This window comes from Mustelus asterias, chromosome 2 (assembly GCF_964213995.1).
Source record: "Mustelus asterias chromosome 2, sMusAst1.hap1.1, whole genome shotgun sequence".
NCBI lineage: Eukaryota > Metazoa > Chordata > Chondrichthyes > Carcharhiniformes > Triakidae > Mustelus > Mustelus asterias.
Genome location: NC_135802.1, coordinates 69,580,857 through 69,602,066, shown reverse-complemented (window position 1 = coordinate 69,602,066; position 21,210 = coordinate 69,580,857). Strand labels below are relative to the sequence as shown.

Here is a 21,210-nt window from a genome sequence, read left to right as displayed (position 1 = left end):
ACATGGTTACTTCTCCTCAGATTATTTGCCTCTCCTTTCCAAAACCACCTTCATTAATTTCTCTTCAAGAAACACAACCTTAAACCCACATAGTGCTATTCAAATGATATCTTCTGTAACTGTGACCAAGACTTCCTCAAGTTTTCTACAGCTATTGACAACGCCTATCACACCATCCTCCTGCAACACCTCTCCTTCATTAGAGAGAAAACTTTTATCCATCACAGTTTGACAACCATCACTTGGATTCACTCTAACCAAACCAATCCAATCATACTCAGACCATCTCCAACCATAGCTTCTCATCCTACTCCATGCCATTATCTCTGAAATCCATTTACAAGAATCTATTCTTGCTGACATAATCTGAAGACATGGTATCAACTTTAATATGTATGTTGACAACATCCTGAGCAACCTCTCCACCAGCTCTCTTAACTCCCCCACTGGCTCTGACCTGTGCCACCTTGTCCAACATCCAGTCTTGTTAGACATCTGTTAACCAAAATTGTTCAGAGACTTGGAGCAGAGGTGGATATATGGAGTTGTGTCACAGATCAATCTTGGTGGAACTGAATGTGGGATCAACCATTGAATGGCAGAATAGGCTCAAGAGCCTCAAAGCTCTTCCTACATTCCAGATTTCCTCCATTATAATTGGCTTCAACTGCCAATTCAGCACCCTGTCAAGGATTCCATTCCCCTCCCCAATTCAATTGAACTAGACTGTTTATAACCGAGTATTCCCCAGGCTGAACTTCTGACTCCATTTCCTCTGTCACAAAAATTGCCTCCCTCCCTGTCTGCTGCCCCTGCCTCTGCTAGTCTCTGTTGAAGGTTTCATCCCTGCCTTTGTGATCAGCAGACTCTCTTGTTCCAAGTCCCACTGCCAGATATCCATTTTTAAAAAAGCAAAATACTGCGGCTGCTGGAATGCTTTGACAAAGGGTAATCTGGACTCGAAACGTCAGCTCTTTTCTCTCCTTACAGAGGCTGCCGGACCTGCTGAGATTTTCCAGCGTTTTCTCTTTTTCACCATTTGTAAACTTCAGCACATCCAAAACCTCTTCTATCCAGACTTTTTCCTACTCATCCACCACTCCTGTCCTTGCTGACATTGATAAGAACATAAGTGTTACAAGCATGAGTAGATCATAAGGCTCCTTGAGCCTGAAGATTCAATGAAGATTCCAAAGATTCAACCCTTTCTGTCAAGTGGTTTCTTCTCACTTGGTCTTAAATGATTCATCCCTTCTCCTGAAAATATGCCCCGTGTTCTAAATTCCCCAGCCAAAGGAAATAATCTTTCAGTGTCTGCCCTGTCAAACCCATTAAGAGTCTGGATGTTTCAATAAGAGCGCCCCTCAATTTTCTAACTTCCAGAGAGCAAAGGCTCAATTTGTCTAGCTTCACATCTGGCCCCCCCAAGTCTCAAATTTACGATCCTCATCTTCAAGGTTAAATCCCTTCATGGCATTTCCCTTGCCATCTCTAACTTCCTCCAACGATCCAATTTTCACCCAACCAGTTTCCAAACCTTGGTCTCATGTGCATCCCTCTGGTTTTGGTGCAGCATTGGTGGCTGTACATCAGCTATTTTGGCTCTGGACACTAGAATTCCCTATTCAAACTTCTTAGGCTTCCCATCTCTCTCTTGTCCTTTAAGACCCCTATAAAATGCACTTTTGACCAAGTGTTGGTCATCCCTCCCAGTATCAATTTCTGTAGCTTGGTACTGATTCATGTCTGAATATGTAACTGCGAAGTGCCTTGGGATAAATTTTCATATGTTAAAGGTGCAATATAAGTGGTTATTGTGATGGGCCAGTGAGTTTGAAATTCTATTCAAAATCAAAGAGGACTCGAAGGTTGTTGGGCTCACTCTGAGTAAGCAGTTGAAAAGAGGGCTGAGGGTTGTGGCTAATTCCCAATTAATTTAGTTAAAATGTGATTAAAAGTTCGCTAAGCTCCTTAAAAGCTACCTCACTGGCCAAGCTTTAATTGATCTTGTTCTTGATGAGATTTGGGATGTAAAGATTGCTGTATAATTGCAAATGTTTTATTGTTGCTCATGTTGCCAAAGTTCCTGGTGGGAGTCAAACAGGATACTTTCTCTTAAGCAAAAGAAAGGACTAGCTTCTCCATGGGGAGCCGAAACAATCGTGGTCAAAATAAAGCATTGTGGATGAAGGGGTAATTTTGGTATACATATAGGGTACGATTCTCCCAGCCTGCTGCACTGCTTTAGCAGCATACTGGGCCAGGAGACTCAAATGGAGGCCATGCTGCGGGCTTCCCGCTGGGTGCCATGGCTTCCCACATCTCCTGCCGCCGGATTTCTGGCCTCGTCAGCTCTGTGCCAACTTCTAAAAAAATTATTCCAATGAGGATTTTAATATAATTAGCGGGCCCAGAACTGACGTCTCCAGGCCCGTAAGCCTCTCTTCCCCCCGCCAGGAGTGTTTCACTCCAGTGGGGTTTACAACAGCTCCCACTAGCGGGGAGCTGGCAGCCCGACCCCACTGGAGTGAAGAGGGGCCATGGACGTCCCCCAGGAGGTTGGGGTTAAGGGGGGTGCCCCCTTGGCATTGCCAGCTTGGCAGTACCAGCCTGGCCCCTGACACTGCCCAAGGGGCAAAGTGACAATGTCTGGGGCCACATTGGTACTGGCCACCGGGCATCAGGCAGTGCCAAGGAGGCGGTCACAGAAGGGGCAGGGCTTGTGGGGGGAGTACCATGGGGGTGGGAGGTCCTGCTGCCACTCTGCACTCGGACTTGGTGACAGAGCGAGGGAGGCCAGCGATCTGGGCTGGAGATTGAGGTGGTGGGGAGGGGATGGTTGGGCTGCCGCGCGGGGGGGGGGGGGGGGGGGGGGTGATTGGGAGATCGGAACTACCAAGGGGTGGGGGGGGGGGGGGGGGATCAAGGTGGGCCAGGGAGTGGGGAGGGCGAGGGGGGTTGAGGCTGGCCTGGACATGGGAGGCCAACGATCGGGTGAGGAAGGGGTTGCACAGCCAGTGATGCTGGGTTGCGTGAGGCTGGCCAGTGATTGCACTGGCCAGAAATCGGGAGGCTGGCAGTGCGGGGCTACTATGCGCTGAGCTCGGCACTGACAGATCGCTCATGCGCGGTGGCCTGCTCAGCACCATGCTGCCAGCCTTCTCCAGTGGGGATAGGCCCTGCTAACAGTTTTTTAATGAGATTCACGCCAGTGCACTCTGCAGCGCACAAAGTGTGGGAGATGCATTTTGAAAATCCTGCTGAGAAAACAGCAGGATTTACTCCCGTTTTTATGTGAATTTGGCACTTAGTTTGTTTTGGGAAAATCCCACCCATAGATTTTGACCCTATGTTCATAGTGGCAAAAATTTGATGAGCAACAGGACAGAGACGAGGATGGAGCCCACATTTCAGGCGGCCATTCAATTATGAAAGGAAAATCACTGAAGAAGAGATATTTTTCCAAATTTCATAGAAATCATAGAAACCCGACAGTGCAGGAAGAGGCCATTCGGCCCACCGAGTCTGCACCGACCACAATCCCACCCAGGCCCTACCCCCATATCCCTACATATTTTACCCACTAATTCCTCTAACCTACACATCTCAGGACACTAAGGGACAATTTTTAGCATGGCCAATCAACTTAACCCGCACATCTTTGGACTGTGGGAGGAAACCGGAGCACCCGGAGGAAACCCCCGCAGACACGAGGAGAATGTGCAAACTCCACACAGACAGTGACCCGAGCCAGGAATCGAACCCAGGTCCCTGGTGCTGTGAAGCAGCAGTGCTAACCACTGTGCTACCGTGCCGCCCATTTATGGGATGGGTGCACCGCTGGCAAGATTGGCATTTATTGCCCATACCTATCTGTCTTTGAGAAGATGTTGGCAAGCCATTTTCTTGGACTGCTGCAATTGAACTGATTACATTGTTCCTGGAAGGAGTTAAATCATGATTATATTGTGCCATGGAGGGGAATACAAGATAGAGTAAATCAAACATGTCAGAAGCTGTGGAAAAACTGGAAAGGACAAGGAAGGAAAGTATGCCACATGCAGTTAACATTGTTATCGCTAATGACCAAGGCAGTCTTGATGTAAGATGGAAACCAGACTGAAGGAATGTAAACGGACTTTGGCGGGCAGGGATTCAGACCATACTGCTGCATTCTGGAACCTTAAAGAGGAAGGGGAGAATAGAGGTGAAGCAGTATTTTAATAGATGGAAGGGGTTGAGGGTTATATTTTAATGGAGAGTGTGATAACAGCAGTTTTATTGGGGAGAGTAAGAATGTCTGAAAAAATGAATGGTTGACAAGTGCCACCCTGAGGAGAAGCAATTGAGTGGTCAGACACAATGTTGAAGGAGTAGAGGATGGCTACTGGGTTCCTAGAAACTGAAGTTCACAAGGGCTAGAAATGTATCTATTATGGGGAGATGAGAGAGAAGATGGCTTTAGAGTAGAAGTCCATAAGCTGCTCAGACCTGCTGTCACACATGAGGTTGCTTGGACAAGGGAGAAAAGATAAGGGAAGCAGTTTGTGAAAAAAATAAATTTGAGATTACTCCTGCTGTGGTCGCACCCTGGCCACAGGTAGAGTTAGTATTGCCTTTGGAACTCTCTATAAATGGATAAAATGATCATCAAATTCAAACAGCAATTACTATGACTTTATTGACAGGCGGTCACCTTGAATAATTCTCAGTGTGAATTGCCGTCATCGTGTTATGGTTGCTTCAGACTTACCAGCATCGTTTTGTCTGACGAGGAGGAAAGCACACAACGACTTGGACTCAAACAAAACCAACAAAACAATAAATATATTCAAGGAAGGGTGAGCAGCACATTAATATTCTACTGACATGAGGAATGGTAGACTTGAAAAACTTCATACTTACTTTTGTTTTCTTTTTGCCAAGTTTGAAGAAGCCCAATAGGCCTTTTTCCTCCTTTTCATTCATATCAGAGATACTTAAAGCACTTTGACTCAACTCTGTAAAAAATAAATGTCAATTAAATTTACTTCAGTTAAAATGTCTGTATATAGCAAAAGATTTCCAAACATCCAGTAACCTATTGGGACAATTCTCATAAATCCAGATGCTGGTAATATTTTGCATTCAATAGTCAAACGATGCACACGAGCGTTTGAATCTGCACAATTAACCTTTGATAATCTGAAGTGACATTTTATAGCAATTGTGCAACAGTTTTGAGTACAAGCATTGTCCTTTTTGTTCCCTACCTATTTTAAAATTTTCTTGCAAATACCTCTCATCATCAGATCAATTACAAAGGAAAAATCCAACATTCTGGTTAAGTACTATGTTTACTCCCATCATAATGGACTGAAAAGAGGCAGGATTTCAGACTGATAAAACTACCAATGTTAACTTTGTTCATCCCCTCCATGAGAACAAAATACAGCAACTTCTATGTAACACAGGGACTCACAACCCAACCAAGAATTTAAAGCTCCCAACTATTTGAGGTAGGCCTCCAACTCGGGCACCACTTTAAAATGCTGGGCAGGATCCGATTCTGAGATTCCCACCATCAAAGATATTTTCAGGCCAGTTTCTCCATGACTCATGCTTCATGGATCTCAAGAGTTACAAGCAATAGTCTGGATTTGAACACCTTTTGAAAGCTAAGTTCAATAGGTCTAATCCATGTGCCCATGTCTCCTTCACGCCAACTCATTCCCTAACCACATAGTCCCTTTATAACTCCATGCCAACTTTATGTTAACTCATGCCTCCACCCACCCCAATGGTCATCCATATGCTCCATGCCACCTTCTGGCCATGCATGCCTATTCACCCACTATACACCATGGACAGAACCAATTAACCCTATTGTAATAATGGCATGCATGAAACTGCTGAGAAAAAAAACCCCATTCATGATTCTTTGAAAAATATGATACACCTACAACCTGATAAAATTTTATTCAAACAGATCATTAAAGTACCAATAACAGAAGCTTTAAGTACTTCACACCTCTTAGTCTTGTGTAAGTAAACAGGGAGATATTGACAAAACAATATTTTTGAGGCTTGGTTTTTGCTGGTACTTGATATTTGTGCTATCAAAAGTGTTTTTAAAGGTGCATTGTAAAATTTGTTTTAGAATTATATCCACTTTGACCCAATAATTTATATAAAAGTTCAGAATACTAAAGTAAATTATCAGTACATGGAAAAATAACTTATTACAACCACATAAAGATGTCAAGCAAGGAAAATAAACAATTCTCTCCAACAGTGTGAATAACAGTCCATTCATATAATCCTTTATAGGTCTGAGCAGGCAGTGTGCCTTAATGACTATCGTCCAGGGCTCTGTCATCCATCATTATGAAGTGCTTCGAAAGGCTAATCATGGCATGAATCAATTCCAGCCTCCCAGATTGCCTGGATCCACTACAGTTCGCCTACCACCACAACAGGTCCACAGCAGGTGCCATCTCCCTGACCCTGGACTCAATCCTGGAACACCTAGATAACAAAGACACCTATATCATACTCCTATTTATCAACTACAGCTCAGCCTTCCACATCATTATTCCTACAAAACCCATCTCCAAACTCTGTGGCCTGGGGCTCGGCTCCTCCCTCTGTGACTGGATGCTGAACTTCCTAACCCACAGACCGCAATCACTAAAGATAGGCAACAACACCTCCTCCACAATCATCCTCAACACCGGTGCCTCACAAGGCTGTGTCCTCAGCCCCTTACTATACTCCTTTTACACCTATGACTGTGTGGCCAAATCCATCTCCAACTCGATTTTCAAGTGTTGATGACACCACCATGAAGGGTTGGATCTCAAACAACGAAGAGACGGAGTACAGGAAAGAGCTAGAGAATCTGGTGAACTGTTGTAATGACAATAATCTTTCCTTCAATGTCAACAAAACGAAGGAGATAGTCATCAACTTCAAGAAGCGTAGTGGAGGACATGCCCCTGTCTACATCAATGGGGACGAAGTAGAAATGGTCGAGAGCTTCAAATTTTTAGGTGTCCAGATCACCAACAACCTGTCCTGGTCCCTCCATGCTGACGCTATAGTTAAGAAAGCCCACCAACACCTCTACTTTCTCAGAAGACTAAGGAAGCTTGGCATGTCTACTATGACTCTCACCAACTTTTACAGATGAACCATAGAAAGCATTCTTTTTGGTTGTATCACAGCTTGGTATGGCTCCTGTTCTGTCCAAGACCTCAAGAAACTACAAAGGGTCGTGAACGAAGCCCACTCCATCACTCAAACCAGTCTCCCACCCATTGACACTGTCTACGCTTCCCGCTGCCTTGGAAAAGCAGCCAGCATAATTAAGGACCACACTCACCCCAGACATACTCTCTTTCACCTTCATCCGCCAGGAAAAAGATGCAAAAGCCTGAGGACACGTACCAACCGACTCAAGAACAGTTTCTTCCCTGCTGCCATCAGACCTCTGAATGGACCTACCTCGTATTAAGTTGATCTGTCTCTACACCCTAGCTATGACTGTAACACTATATTCTGCACTCTCTTCTTTCCTTCTCTGTGTATGGTATGCTTTGTCTGTATAGCATGCAAGAAACAATACTTTTCACTGTATACTAATACATGTGACAATAATCAAATCAAATCAAATCAGAGCTCCCAGACAAGCCTGGATGAGTTGGCATGGGGGCATGGAGTTGATATGGGAAGTAAGTGCGGGGATAACGGGGTGTGAGGAGATGAGGGCTCGAGGGCACTATGAGGCAAAGTCTCCGAGAACTGAAGAGGAGCTTTTAATCAGCCCACCTTGACACTCGGTTGTCCCCGTGGCTGCCTCAGATCTGTTTACAGGGGCAATGGGCCCAACTCCATGCTACAACCCACTCCTCGGAGGAAAGATCCCACCATCCAGGAACCTTTCTACTGAGATGCAGTGAGCTGGGAAATTTCCCAACTCAAGCTACCTGCCTTGGAAGTGAAAATCCAGGCCCAAAGTCTGGCAATCCTGGGAGATAGGAATGCATTAGGCTGCTGAAAATTAAATAAGTTTAAAAATATGGTTCACCCCAACATGTTCTGATAACTTAGTTTCACACTCCGAACTTTTAATACGAATTATTGTGTCAAAGTTAATTAAATTCTAAAATAATTTTTGCAATGCAGCTCAAAAAATAACATTTGGTAGCACAGATATTAAGTAGAAGAAATAAAAGCAGCTCATGAAAATAGTACTATTAGACACACATTCACACGTATAATAATGTAACCAACAAATAATCAATACCTAATGGAGAAAAGTGGAGAAGCCAACACTATAAAAATATATCTTATGTACTTACCCAAAGTTCAAACATATTGAGTAGTGACACTCAGAAGAATCAAGTCCATCAACCAAATATAACCCACTCCATTGCCCCAATCTTTACTGGGGTAAGAGCTCTAGTCAGGAAACTTGAAAGTCCAGGTTTCCCCAAACACTGTGGAGTTCAATTCTACAGTGTATGAGGTTTGTTTTCAAAGAGGCTCCTGCTGGAAACCACCCTGGCTGACAAGCTTGGCTCCTTGTCCAGCGGGGAACATTGGAAAAGAGGCCACAGCCAAGGAGCAGATAGATGTCCTGGTGTTGGAGGAGGCATTGCGAGGGAGCGGTGGAGGGTTTTGGAGGGTTTGGGGAAGGGGTTGGTAGAGTGGAATTTGTAGTGTTGGGGGTGACTGCAACGGAGACAGAGATGGGAGACTTGAGAGGGGTTTGGTTGGTGATTGAATTGAAGGGAAGTCAGTTATCGTGGGGATGTGGTGATATTGTGGGGGTGTTCTGATCATGGAAAAGGAAGCAGGTTAGCTTGGGAGGCATGGGAGGAAGCACTCCTTCTCCTCTTTGCCCAAAAAGTCATTTATCTCTTCCACAGTCATCCTCACCTCCTTTTAGCTGCTGGATTGCCTCAGGTCCAGAAAATTCAGCAGGCCAGGATCAAACCTGGAAGAGTGATAACATCTGAGGTATAAAGCCTCAATAAAACTATTCACATAAGCAATCCGCCTAATCAGAGGAGGTTGGCTCTGTGCCCAATACTCATGACCCGGTTGGGGAGCGGGGAGATTAGTGTTTGGATTCAGGTTCGGGATTTTAAGAATGTTTCTATCCCACCAAATCCAAACCCTGCCTATTTTTACAAGAATGATTCCAGGAATGCAAAACCCTGGAAGGTTGGGACTATTCTCCTTGGAGAGAACAAAGAACAAAGAACAGTACAGCACAGGAAACAGGCCCTTCGGCCCTCCAAACCTGTGCCGCTCCTTGGTCCAACTAGACCAATCGTTTGTATCCCTCCATTCCCAGGCTGCTCATGTGACTATCCAGGTAAGTCTTAAATGATGTCAGCGTGCCTGCCTCCACCACCCTACTTGACAGCGCATTCCAGGCCCCCACCACCCTCTGTGTAAAAAACGTCCCCCTGATGTCTGAGTTATACTTCGCCCCTCTCACCTTGAGCCCGTGACCCCTCGTGAACGTCACTTCTGATCTGGGAAAAAGCTTCCCACCGTTCACCCTATCTATCCCCTTCATAATCTTGTATACCTCTATTAGATCTCCCCTCATTCTCCGTCTTTCCAGGGAGAACAACCCCAGTTTACCCAATCTCTCCTCATAGCTAAGACCCTCCATACCAGGCAACATCCTGGTAAACCTTCTCTGCACTCTCTCCAATGCCTCCACGTCCTTCTGGTAGTGCGGCGACCAGAACTGGACGCAATACTCCAAATGTGGCCTAACCAGCGTTCTATACAGCTGCATCATCAGACTCCAGCTTTTATACTCTATACCCCGTCCTATAAAGGCAAGCATACCATATGCCTTCTTCACCACCTTCTCCACCTGTGTTGCCACCTTCAAGGATTTGTGGACTTGCACACCTAGGTCCCTCTGTGTTTCTATACTCCTGATGGATGAGAGGAGATTTGACAGAAATGTTCAAAGTCATGAGGATACCGGACAGAGTAGATAGGGTGAATTTGTTCCAGCTCGTAAAAGGATCAAGCCCAAGAGGGCACAGATTTAAAGTGGTTTGCAAAAGAAGCAAATGTGATGTGGGAAAAGAAACTTTTTCCACACAAGTGGTTCAGGTCTGGAAGTGTGGTAGAGGCAGATTCAATTGAGGCATTTAAGAGTCATTCAAGATGAGTATATGAATAGAAACAATGTGCAGGTGTACAGGAAAAAGGGAAATTACACGAAGCCACAATGTTCATTTGGAGAGCATGTGCAGACACGATGGGCCAAATAGCTTCTGCGGCATAAATATTCTGTGATTATTTCATAAGGTAGACTCACCAGCATTACAGTAGGCTTTAAGTGTACATTATTTGGTCAGGTTTCATAAACATGGCTGGTAATTTCTTGAGTTTAGATGCTTGAGGGCTGTTTGCATTAAAATGATAAAGGGATTCGATACGGTAAATTCAAATAAGTTATTTTTTCTGGTGTGTTAATCCAGAAATAAGGAAGGGATAATCTTAAGATTGGAGCTGGGACATTTCAGAGTGAACTCAGGAAGAATGTTTTCCACATAAAGAGTTGTGGAAATCTGAAATTTGTTCCCTCCAAAGATGTGTGGGTTAGGTTGATTGCTAAATTGCCCCTTAGTAGCAGGGTAAATACGTGGGGTTATAGAGATAGGGCCTGGGTGGGATTGTCAGTGCAGGCTTGATGGGCCCAATGGCTTCTTTCTGCACTGTAGGATTCTATGATTCTATGTAAGGCTGTGGATGCTGCAGGGGTCAACTGAATGCTCAAGCCGAGGATAGAATTTTATTGGTTAAGAGCATTAAGTGCCTTGGAGCAAAAGTCAGTAAATGGAGTTTATTATGAAAACCAAGCTTATCTTGGCATTGAGAGTAGAGGCCAGGAACTTCAAATGCCAAACTTTCCATGTGTGCGTAGCCCAGGAGCAGCATAAACATGCACAGTTCTGCAGTGTAAGCTCTTTGGGCTGGAGACGGACACAGCGTGCCAGCGCAGCGAAGGGGAATAGCGCAAAAACTTTGGTCAGATGACTCGGAGCAGAGTGCCATGGATGACTAGTGTCCCAGGCAGGCAACAGGGAGAGTTCCCAAATGGAGAGGCAACAAAGCATGGTTCCAAAAGGAAATCCCAGGTGGGGACAGAGATGGGGGGGACAGAGACAAATCTGAGTTATGGTAAAAAACAACAGAGACAGACTCCACACAGGAAAAGGGCTGCAGATAGCAGGCTTTCAGTGAAGAGGGTTTGGGGCCTGGTAATCAAAGAGGGCTCAGGGGAACCTCTGAATGTCCAAGAAGGCACAGTGATTGGTGACTCTGAGCTGTAGGCCATTGGAGCAAAGCAATAGTGTTCTGCTCAGCAAACTGAAGAGCTGAATTTATGCTTGTGAGTTGCTGCTTGAATGCATACCAGGGAATCCAGGGTAAGGAATCTCGGGAGACGAGACTGAAACACTGCAAGATGAGCCGTCATTGTTGCCATCTGAGTGGAGCAACCTTTGGAGAGGATTCTTAAGTTAGATCTTCGAAGGGAAGACCAGAATTCCTTGTGAGTGAGACTGAGTTTCAATGAGATTGGTGGACTCACAGTGTTTACTGACATCTAGGCAGGTTGCTGAGAAATCCATGGACTCTGTTTTGGTCGCACCTGTCATTTATTGTGCAGTGTGTTGTGTTCAACCACAGTTTGCCTATTAATTCACATGTGCCTCATATTAACCCTGAATGTTAGAATATAAAATAGATGTGGTAAATGGTTTTATCATTCTGACCTTGTAGGCAAAGGTTATTCTTTGGTCCAAAATCCACAGAATCTTGTGCATTCACCGAGTAATTATTTTGAATCTCAAACTTTGTCCATTTTAAACAAAATGTGATTGGTTACGAGCCGGATCTTCTCAACAATTTGGGACCTGGCCAAGGATTGTAACAAGATGAAATACAGACAACTGAATGATGGATCAGGATAGAGAGGCTGACTAGCCTACTCCTGTTCCTGTTATGTGGCGCTGCCACTATTCTCTATTGTTGGCTTTGTTTGATATATGTTGCCTAAATTACTTTCACATTTACTATTCTCAGATTTCAGGTGGCTGGGTTACATACTTCCCAACAGGTGGATTTAACAGCAGACAGGCACATAAATCTACCCCACCCGCCCCTGCCCCACCACAATTTTATCAGCATGTTAGGCTGACCGTCAAGACACCAGTGAACCATCTGAGACTCATAATGGACATTTAATACCCACTTAAGAACCTCATTCCACTGCCACCAGGGTTTAAACAGTGGCAGGGGAGGCCCATTCCAAGCATCTGGCTTGGCATGATTCCCTGCATTAGCTGGTGGCAGATGGGCGGGATCCCTCCTTAACAGACTTTAGGCCCATAGTGAGCCCCTTCTAAAGTGTTACTGCCCACCCTGCCCCCACCACCATCCGTCCAGGTTCCCCTCTCCCCATGGCCTTTCAAACACCCTCACCAGGGCCAGACAGCTTGGCACCCAACGAAACCACCAGACATATACAAAGTTATAATCCAGCGCAGCTCAACTTCTCAAACCCCGAGTGCAGTAGCGGCAGTGGCCACCACTCTTTGTGATGTTGCCAGTAGTTAGATAGCTGCCAGTCTCTGACTGGTCCACAACTCTCGGAGGCAGGACTTCCTGTCCCTGAGGGAAGCCCCTCCTCTGGTATATGAACATTCAAATTGCCTTTAAATCCACTTGGGTTCATAGCTTGGCTAGACACGGTGGCACAGTGGTTAGCACTGCTGCTTCACAGCGCCAGGGACCTGGGTTCAATTCCCGGCTTGGGACATTGTCAGTGTGGAGTCTGCACATTCTCCTTGTGTCCACGTGGGTTTCCTCCAAGTGCTTTGGTTTCCTCCCACAGTCCGAAAGACATGCTGGTTAGGTGCATTGGACATGCTAAATTCTCCCTCAGTGTACCTGAACAGGCGCCGAAACGTGACCACCTGGGGAATTTCACAGTAACATCATTGTAGTATTAACGTAAACCTCCTTGTGACACTAATAAAAAAATAAACTTTAAACTTGCCACAGCCTGAACAACAACCTCCCCCACCCCCGACCTTTCAGCCGGGGTGGCTGGGACCATGGTGCCCATAAAATCCAGATGAGTGTTTCTGCTACTGGTGCACAATTGCAAGCTGTAGTTCACAAAATTAATTTTCAGCCGTAAGGCCATTTGGCTCACCTTGGTTGTCCATCCAGAACAAACTCCCATTCTCAATGTACCATCTTGTTCGCTAGCCTATTTTACAGGTTAATTATCTTTTGCTGAATGACCTCCTGCCTTTGTTCTAAAGTTGCCTTTTTGTCACTTTGAAAATGTGCCTCTTGAGCCTTACTATCCTAGGTAGTCTTAATATAGTGAGGCTGGATTTCGTCAAGAGGTAAGATGTCTTGCTGTTGAGACCGAAAGTTGTTCCCGACCCACAGGCACCCCAATCTGACGGCAAATAACTTGACAGCTTGGCAGAGCACCACCCATTGAGATGGCCAGTGCTGTAGTGATAGGAAGGCAAGGGCGCCTCGATGCTTAGGGCCCTCAAAGACAGGGAAATTTTCTTTTTGTATCGTGCCAGGACAGGGCAAGCAGGATCCGGTGTGTTTGGAGGGGGGGAAGGGAGGGAGGGTGCAAGGGACCAACTGTAGGGTCAACCATTGCTGTTGAGGGTCCTCCCTGTAGGACATTAGAGCAATCATAAAGAAGGCTGCCCAATTCTGAGAACCCAGAGTTTCCCAAAGCCAGTAAAATGCTGGCAGATGTGAGAAGTGGCCTTTAATCGGGCACTTAATTGATATAACTGACAGTCTGGGAGGCGGTCACACCACTGAGGTTTGCACCATTGAAAATGTGGCATGGCAGCAGAAAGGCATTGGGCACCCCTCCTGACTCCTTCCCCTGACATTTTACACCTCCACCTTCCAGCCTATTTTCAGAGGGCTGGTAAAATGCAGCCCGGTTTTACAAATCCCTTCCTCTACTATTACATACACTACTCGAAGGTAATTTTACATTCCCTTTCAAGGCTAATAGGCACAAGCTTCTTCAGTCTACCCTTATAATTTACTTTGCAGATACTAGTGATTAACATATTGGCTCACCGTCAGTTTCAAGCTCCGAAGATCTCTCGTGTGTCTCCGTGAACGTAAATGGAAGCAATATTGAAGCTGCATTCTGACAAGGACACTGTTCAATTTCAACAGAATATCAAATTACATGTACAAACTGTTCTTGCTGAACAGTTCAGCATTCTGTTTGTTTAGCTTGACATTGCTGCACAGTGAACTGTTACCATTCCTAGCTTTCCTCAACTTCACCCTGGTAATTTTAACACTGTTCATATGGAGTATGTATCCTTGCCTATTTTATCTGTCAATGTGCAATTAATTGTACCTGCACAAACCAAATTCTGTCTACCACTGGCTAACACATTTTGTAGCTGCTTGATTGTCTCAGAAGATTCAGCTGTCCTTCCCTCTTAGTTGATTTGTGATATTAACCAGATTGCACCGAACTTCTGAATTTTGCATGAATATAAATTAGAAACAGTAGGAGATTTGACATTGAATCCAGGGCCATATTATTGAGTCATTGGTCCAATACGATGCTCCTCCCCTTGGCATTGCCGACTGCCACCTATCCTTCAGCCATTTTTCCTATCCATTTCTAGTTTCTCCATGAATTCCTATCACTTCATGTTTAAGTAGCAGAATTTGTTTTGGAAATCCAGGTATTATCATGTTATAAAGCTTTTGGCTATCCAAAAGTTGAATATTTATCAGGCAGGAGGTACTCCTGCTCAAGTTTTTTGACGACTATTAATTAGATTAAAGTAGGCTATTTCAAGATGATCCTTGGGCAGTTATTTTCCCAGGGAGCTCCTCACTTTGCGTCTCTATCCTGGATATTATGAGGACAAAATTCATTCACCCCCAATATTTGGGCACATTGGACACAATTCATAGTGGCCCATATTCATGGGGCAGCACGGTGGAACAGTGCTCAGCACTGCTGCCTCAAGATGCCAGGGACCTGGGTTCCATCCTGGGTGACTGTGGAGTTTGCATGTGCTCCCCGTGTCTTTGTGGGTTTCCTCCCACAGTGTAAAGACATGCAGGTTAGGTGGATTGGCCATGCTAAATTGCTTCTTAGTGCCTCAAGGTGTGTAGGTTAGAGGATTAGCAGGGTTAATGTGTGGGATGAGGGGATAGGGCTGGGGGTGGTCCTGTGTATGATGCTCTGTTGGGGAGTTGGTGGAGACCTGATGGGCCAGATGGCCTTCCTCTGCACTGTAGCGATTCTAACATTTCATGATATGATGAAAACAGAAAATGTGTCTACCCAGCTCATTTTAATGTAGTTATGAGTGGCTCCATATGAGGCAGGCGTCCTCTCCACCTTCTCACGCCAGGGGAGCCGAGTAGCTTTCTTCAAAAATCATGTACTCCTGGCAGCCTTCCCTTCTTAAAGGCACAGTTCCCATAAAAGCGGAAATTACAGTAACACACTGCAGGCTATTTTACCATTCAGGGAGAAGCAATGACCCAGCAAGGGAACGAGAAGACTCCAAGATTTTTGATGACACCCTTGACTCACTCTATAGAGAGTTTCAGACCAGGAAGGAGGCCATGTTTCCAGCAGGAATAGGCAACCCTCACTCCTCCTTCCCCACTGACTAATCCTGCAAAGGGATTGGGAGCAGGTGGCAAGGATCATAAATGCCCAGAGCATGGCACCATGGGCATGGTAGCGGTGCTGCCAAACGTTTAATAATCTTACTTAGGTGGGCATAGTGAGTGAGTGCAACACATAGCCTGCACACTGCTCAATGTGCCTGAAAAGATTAGCAGACACACAAGTTTAAAAATCACACAAGCTGCTATGAGAGAAAACACAGGTCTTTATTAAATATAACTCAGATAAGCATCAAGGCCTCATTACAAGGAAACCTTTGAATATAGGTTTTTTATCTAACAATGGCCCTTAGTCTTAAAAAATTAATTAAATCAGACATCTGGACATGGGAGAGGTAATTGATATCTACAAATCCAGACATAAACTGGGATGTCAAGGATAACTTGTAACTATGGCCAGCTAACATGATCAAACAATTACACTGATTGGATTTTATAATTAAGTAGGTATACAATAGTTGTGACTGGTTTTTAACAATAGTATCTTATGCATGATGTAACCCTAATCAATAGTTGTGAGTGGATAGACATAACTCCTTTACCTTGATCGGTATATGTTAATTATTTGTTAGCGAATCTGAAAGTGTATTTGCTTGTGTAATCCTGGATTCTGGACTCTGGCTGACCACTGGCTGGCATCCAGGGTCCTCGCTATAGCTCGAATAAAACAGCTGCTGTGAGAAACTCTGTGACTTGGTCTGGCTACTTGAAGGGAACAAAGTTGTAATAAATTAAAAGGATGAACACCAAAAGGCCCCACAACAGTACCATTGCCCCATCACTCATCCAGCACTACTCCCTCAGGCTTTTGGTGATCTGCCATAATGATCTCAACATTGAGGCAGGTCGCGGAAGTCAGGAAAATTCCCAGCTCAGCCCATTCACCTCAGGAGAAAGCGCTTGCAAAGGGAACACTTCTCTGCAGCGCTTTGGGACATTTTACTATAATTAATACAATATACTGTAAGTTGCTGCTGTTCCTGTGAACCAGGATATAATGTAAGGAGGTTAGAGATGGAGCAGCAGTTTGCAAGAACTGAGGGATTCAAGGGTTGGTTTTTTGAGAGGGGTGACAGCAGAGTTGAAGGGGATAGGGGCAGTAACTGGGGAGAGAGAGCCACTGAGAAAGATGCAAATTCCGGGTTAGAGCAGAGAGAATCTTAAATGAAGTTTGGGCCATGTGCCAGGAGAAGAGGGAAGCAACAGAGACAGCTGAACAGACAGCCTCATTCTTGGTGACAAATAGATCAATGAGCACCTTGTTCAAAGTGAGGGTGCAAGAGGCAGAGGTGAGGAATTTAAGATGTTTTGCAGGGAAGAAAAAAAGCCAGGCGTTATCTTTGCATTCCAGGGCGATTCTGGAATAGTGAACAGTTTTGTCATTGTGTCCTTTCCTCTTAACAACAGTAATTTGCAATGCCTTGTCCTTCAAGACTACCAAAGTCACAAAACAATTTTGTAGAGCATTTCATTTATACTCTGGTGTTAATGTAAAGCAGCAATAATACAAGGTATCATCATTTCCCACAACCAGTGGCAGCCATCAAGCTTTTGATTTCCAAAAATGTGAGGTTTATAATAGACCTGCTACAGCAGAGCAGAAAATGGAAAAGCAATACATCAAGCCCACTATATCTCTATAACTTAAGAGCTGCAGCAGCAGAATATGTTTGAGACCGGAGGACTACACAAAGGGCTCAATATTAACCAAATAAATCATAAATTGGAGCTACTTAAAAAACATCAGTCATCATCAGAAATGGGCTTTGAAGTCACAGGTTTCTAACATAGACATATACGGGTGCCGAAAATTCATCTTGCAAAAATAGAATGTGGTTCTTTTTCAAACTGAGAGACAGTATTTCAAAGGGAAAAGTTCTGAATTATAGAAATGCAAGTTTTTTCTTTTTTCTGGTGCTTGAGTCAAGTCATAGCTCAGTTCAGTTATGCATAAAGCTGAGCAAGAACTAAGGCAATAGCAATGTTCCACAGCCTATTCAATAAATGGACCTAGCCTGACGTTAAGACTGTAAAACCAATGATCACTGTAGATTTTCTTTGTTGCGTGTGGCCTGTTTATTTCAATGCATGGTACCGTTAAATCTTTTTGCTCAATCTTTTTTGCTCAATCACATGCGTGCAGTATCTTAAAGGAGGCAGGTTTGAGAGTGGACTGCGTAATACCTTAACAGTTTCTGCACAGTCACGCGTGTGTGCAGCTGAAAGGGAAAACTGCTGCAAACTATGTTTAATCAAAGCAACAGTTCACTGGAATTTAAGATACAAATCTGCTTTTAGTTGATTTGGCAAAGCAATCCAGGAGCTTTGTGAAGAGCTACAGGAGTGAACATTCATCTTGGCAAGTGTTCAAATTTCAACACTTGGACATGTAGTTCTGGCATTAGTTTCTGTTTCCTCATAAACTAAATGTGAAGACAAACAAGTAAATAAAAAAAAACAGAATTACAGGACTCTGACGCAGGGTACCTTTGATCCCTTGATCATTTTAGCAAATAACTGTGTGTCCTATTCCTGCCTTGTAACAATGTAACCTCTAACAGAATGGTCTTAGAATGGATCTTATACATGAATTTTTTTAAACTGCCATCACCAATGTCTCAAAAGGAACTATTCCGACGGTTTAATACAGCATGTCCTGCCTTCCAAGAGAAAAACACCCTGGCCGGAATTCTTCCAAACAAATTCTAAGTGCCGAATTCGCGTGAAAACTGGAGTAAATCCCACTGTTTTTTAAGTGGGAGTTCAGAGAGGAATCTACCACACTCTGTGCACTGCACAGGTCATTAACGTGTGTATTATTAAAAACTAGGGGGCGAGGCCTATTCCCACTGGAGCGGCCGGCAGCATAGTGCTGAGCGGGCCACTTGCGCATGCGCTGTGGCCCTGCACTGTCGATCACTGGCCAGCACCATGACCCTCTCACTGCCCGATCGCTGGCCCCCCTCGACCATTCCTGGGCCCAGCCCCGACCCCCAACCTCCAGCCCGCCCCAATCTCCAGCCTCCCCCCCACCAATTCGCACCCCCCCATGACAGTTACCCGGCCCCCCGCAGTCCTGACCCGCCCCCACAGCAGGCTGAACTCCCACTCTCCCCAGCCCACCCCGATCGCTGGCCTCCCTCCTTTCGTCCACCGATCCCAACTGCAGAGTGGCAGTGGAATTACCACCCCACCGTTTGCCCCAGCATGCCCTGCCCCGATCAGGCCCCCGACCACTGCCCTTGCCCCCATAGGCCCCACCCCCTTGGCACTGCCTGATGCCCAATGGGCAGTGCCAAAGTGCCCCTGGACATTGATACTTTGCCTCTTCGGCAGTGCCGGGGGCCCAGTCTGGCACTGCCAAGGTGCCAATGCCCAGGGAGCACCCTCCCGGTGCCCAACTCTCTGGGGGGCCTCGATTGCCCCTTCCTTCATTCCAGCAGGGTTGGCCGACTAGTTCCCCAAAAGTGGGGAGCTATTGTAATCCCCTTTGGAGTGAACCACTCTGGTGGGGGAGGAGATGCTCAGGGGCCCTGAACTTTCAGTCCCGGGCATGTTAATCTCATTTAAATTATATGAAAATGGATATGGTAATGATTTTCCCATCTGATTTGCGGCGTGGAATAGACGCTGACGGAAATCCAGCGCTGGAAGACACTATTGCAGCAGGAACGCATGCGCGAACCCCGCGAATCGGCCGATGTGTGAATCTCACGGCCCGCTGCGCTAAGAAATTAGCACAGCAGGATGGGAGTATCACGGCCCTTTTTTTAATACTCTACTGTTAAGAAAATATTAACATAACATAACACATAATAAAATAAAAATTCAGTTAAATATTCTTTACAATGACGCCTCTGAAGGCTTCTTTGCAAACGAGATTCCCTATCTGGCAGTGGGACCCCTACCCCCACAAGTTGCCAGAGGTAGGAGTAGAAGCAGGTACAATTTTGTCTTTTGAAAGATATTTGGACAGTTACATGAGTAAGGTGGGTATAGAGTGATATGGACCAAACACGGGCAATTGGGACTAGCCCAGGTGTTAAAAAAGAAGATGGCATGGACAAGTTGGGCCGAAGAGCCTGCTTACATGCTGTAAACCTCTATGACTCTATGACCTAAGGTGCAGTCCCTACAATCCAGGCTTGAGGTGCCATTTGAATTAACATAAGTTTATTATTCGCCTCTCATTCAGCAGAGAACTGCTGGGTAGGGCAGATTTGTACATATACGACAAATAAAATTGGAATTACAAATTTCAAACATTTTCCTACAAGAAAAACAACTTAGCAATCATTGTGGGTTGAATTTTCTCTGGTAGAAAAGTACTGAGACAGGGATTAAACACTTGGTCAAACAGCTTTAAAGTAAATGGCTGGGATTCTCACAAAAAAATTCTACATGTCAATATTGCGTAAAAACTGGAGTAAATCCCAGTGTTTTTTTTGCCGTGATTTTCAAAATGAATCTCCCACGCTCTGTGCACTGCAGAGTGCCCTAGCGATGTTCACAATGAATTTCCGGCGGGGGGGGGGGGGGTTGCTATTCCCGTCGAAGAGGCCGGAAGCATAGCACGAAGTGGGCCACTGTGTATGTGCCAATCTGTCAGTGCCACGATCGGCTCACCGCTGGCCTCCCAGTCACTGGCCAGCCCCGCAAACCTGCATCGCTGCCCCTCTGATCCCTCCCACCCCCCCCCCCCCAATCGCTGGCGTCCCAGACGTCTCAGGGCCAGCCCCAACAGTCCCAGAGGCTTTAGTCCCGGACCCGCTAATGAGATTAAAATGCTCATTTAAATATCTCTTTCTGGCGCAGAACTGACGCGCCAAAAATCCGGGCCCCGAAGACATGCGGAGGTTGTGGCACCCAGCTGGAAGCCCACGAAACGGCCTCTGCTGATGTCTCCCGGCTGGGAGAAGCCCCCCCAATGTGTTTAGGTAAAGCTATGTCATGCTCTCCTGTCACTGATGTCTTTCTAGACAAACTCACCTCTGCTGGTATCCAGAGCATATAATTCCCGGGTTTCCAAATCACTCAACGATTTTGAAAGGTCCACCTTTTCCCTTCTGATGTTGTCTTTCAGCAGAACAAGGTGCTCGGAATTGAAGTCACACTTTTCACATATGACTGGCAGCAGATCACGCAAAGGCACGAGAGGATTGACTCGCACCACAGTTTTTTGTGTCCTGAGGAAATTCACCACCAACCTCACAGTTTTCTGTAATAGTCAAAGTGCTTACATTAAGAATCAAGTCAAGTGACAGCAATATGTCTACCAGAATAGATAAAGTCTTCATTCAATCACTTTTCATTTTGTAAACCATTTTATTGGCATGTAACATTCTAACATGAACGACACTTGCAAGCGCTTGGTGCATAGAACACAGCAAAATTACACATGTTTATGTAGGGGACAAGAGAACGAAATCATTGATCAATATATTTCATCCATCAAATTGA

At 45.3% G+C, this 21,210-nt stretch overlaps 1 protein-coding gene across 7 annotated transcripts in view; it reads right to left on the bottom strand.

Annotated features, from left to right (window-relative positions):
* cobl (cordon-bleu WH2 repeat protein) overlaps nt 1-21,210 on the bottom strand; it is a 345,820-nt gene that overhangs the window by 142,709 nt on the left and 181,901 nt on the right. For all 7 annotated transcript variants that reach the window (XM_078236757.1, XM_078236727.1, XM_078236736.1 and 4 more), the window contains exons 4-5: nt 20,740-20,968; nt 4,906-5,000 (exon numbers count right to left, since the gene is read on the bottom strand). In XM_078236757.1, coding sequence (XP_078092883.1) covers nt 4,906-5,000; nt 20,740-20,968 — 324 coding nt within the window. The remainder of the gene's footprint in view (nt 1-4,905; nt 5,001-20,739; nt 20,969-21,210) is intronic.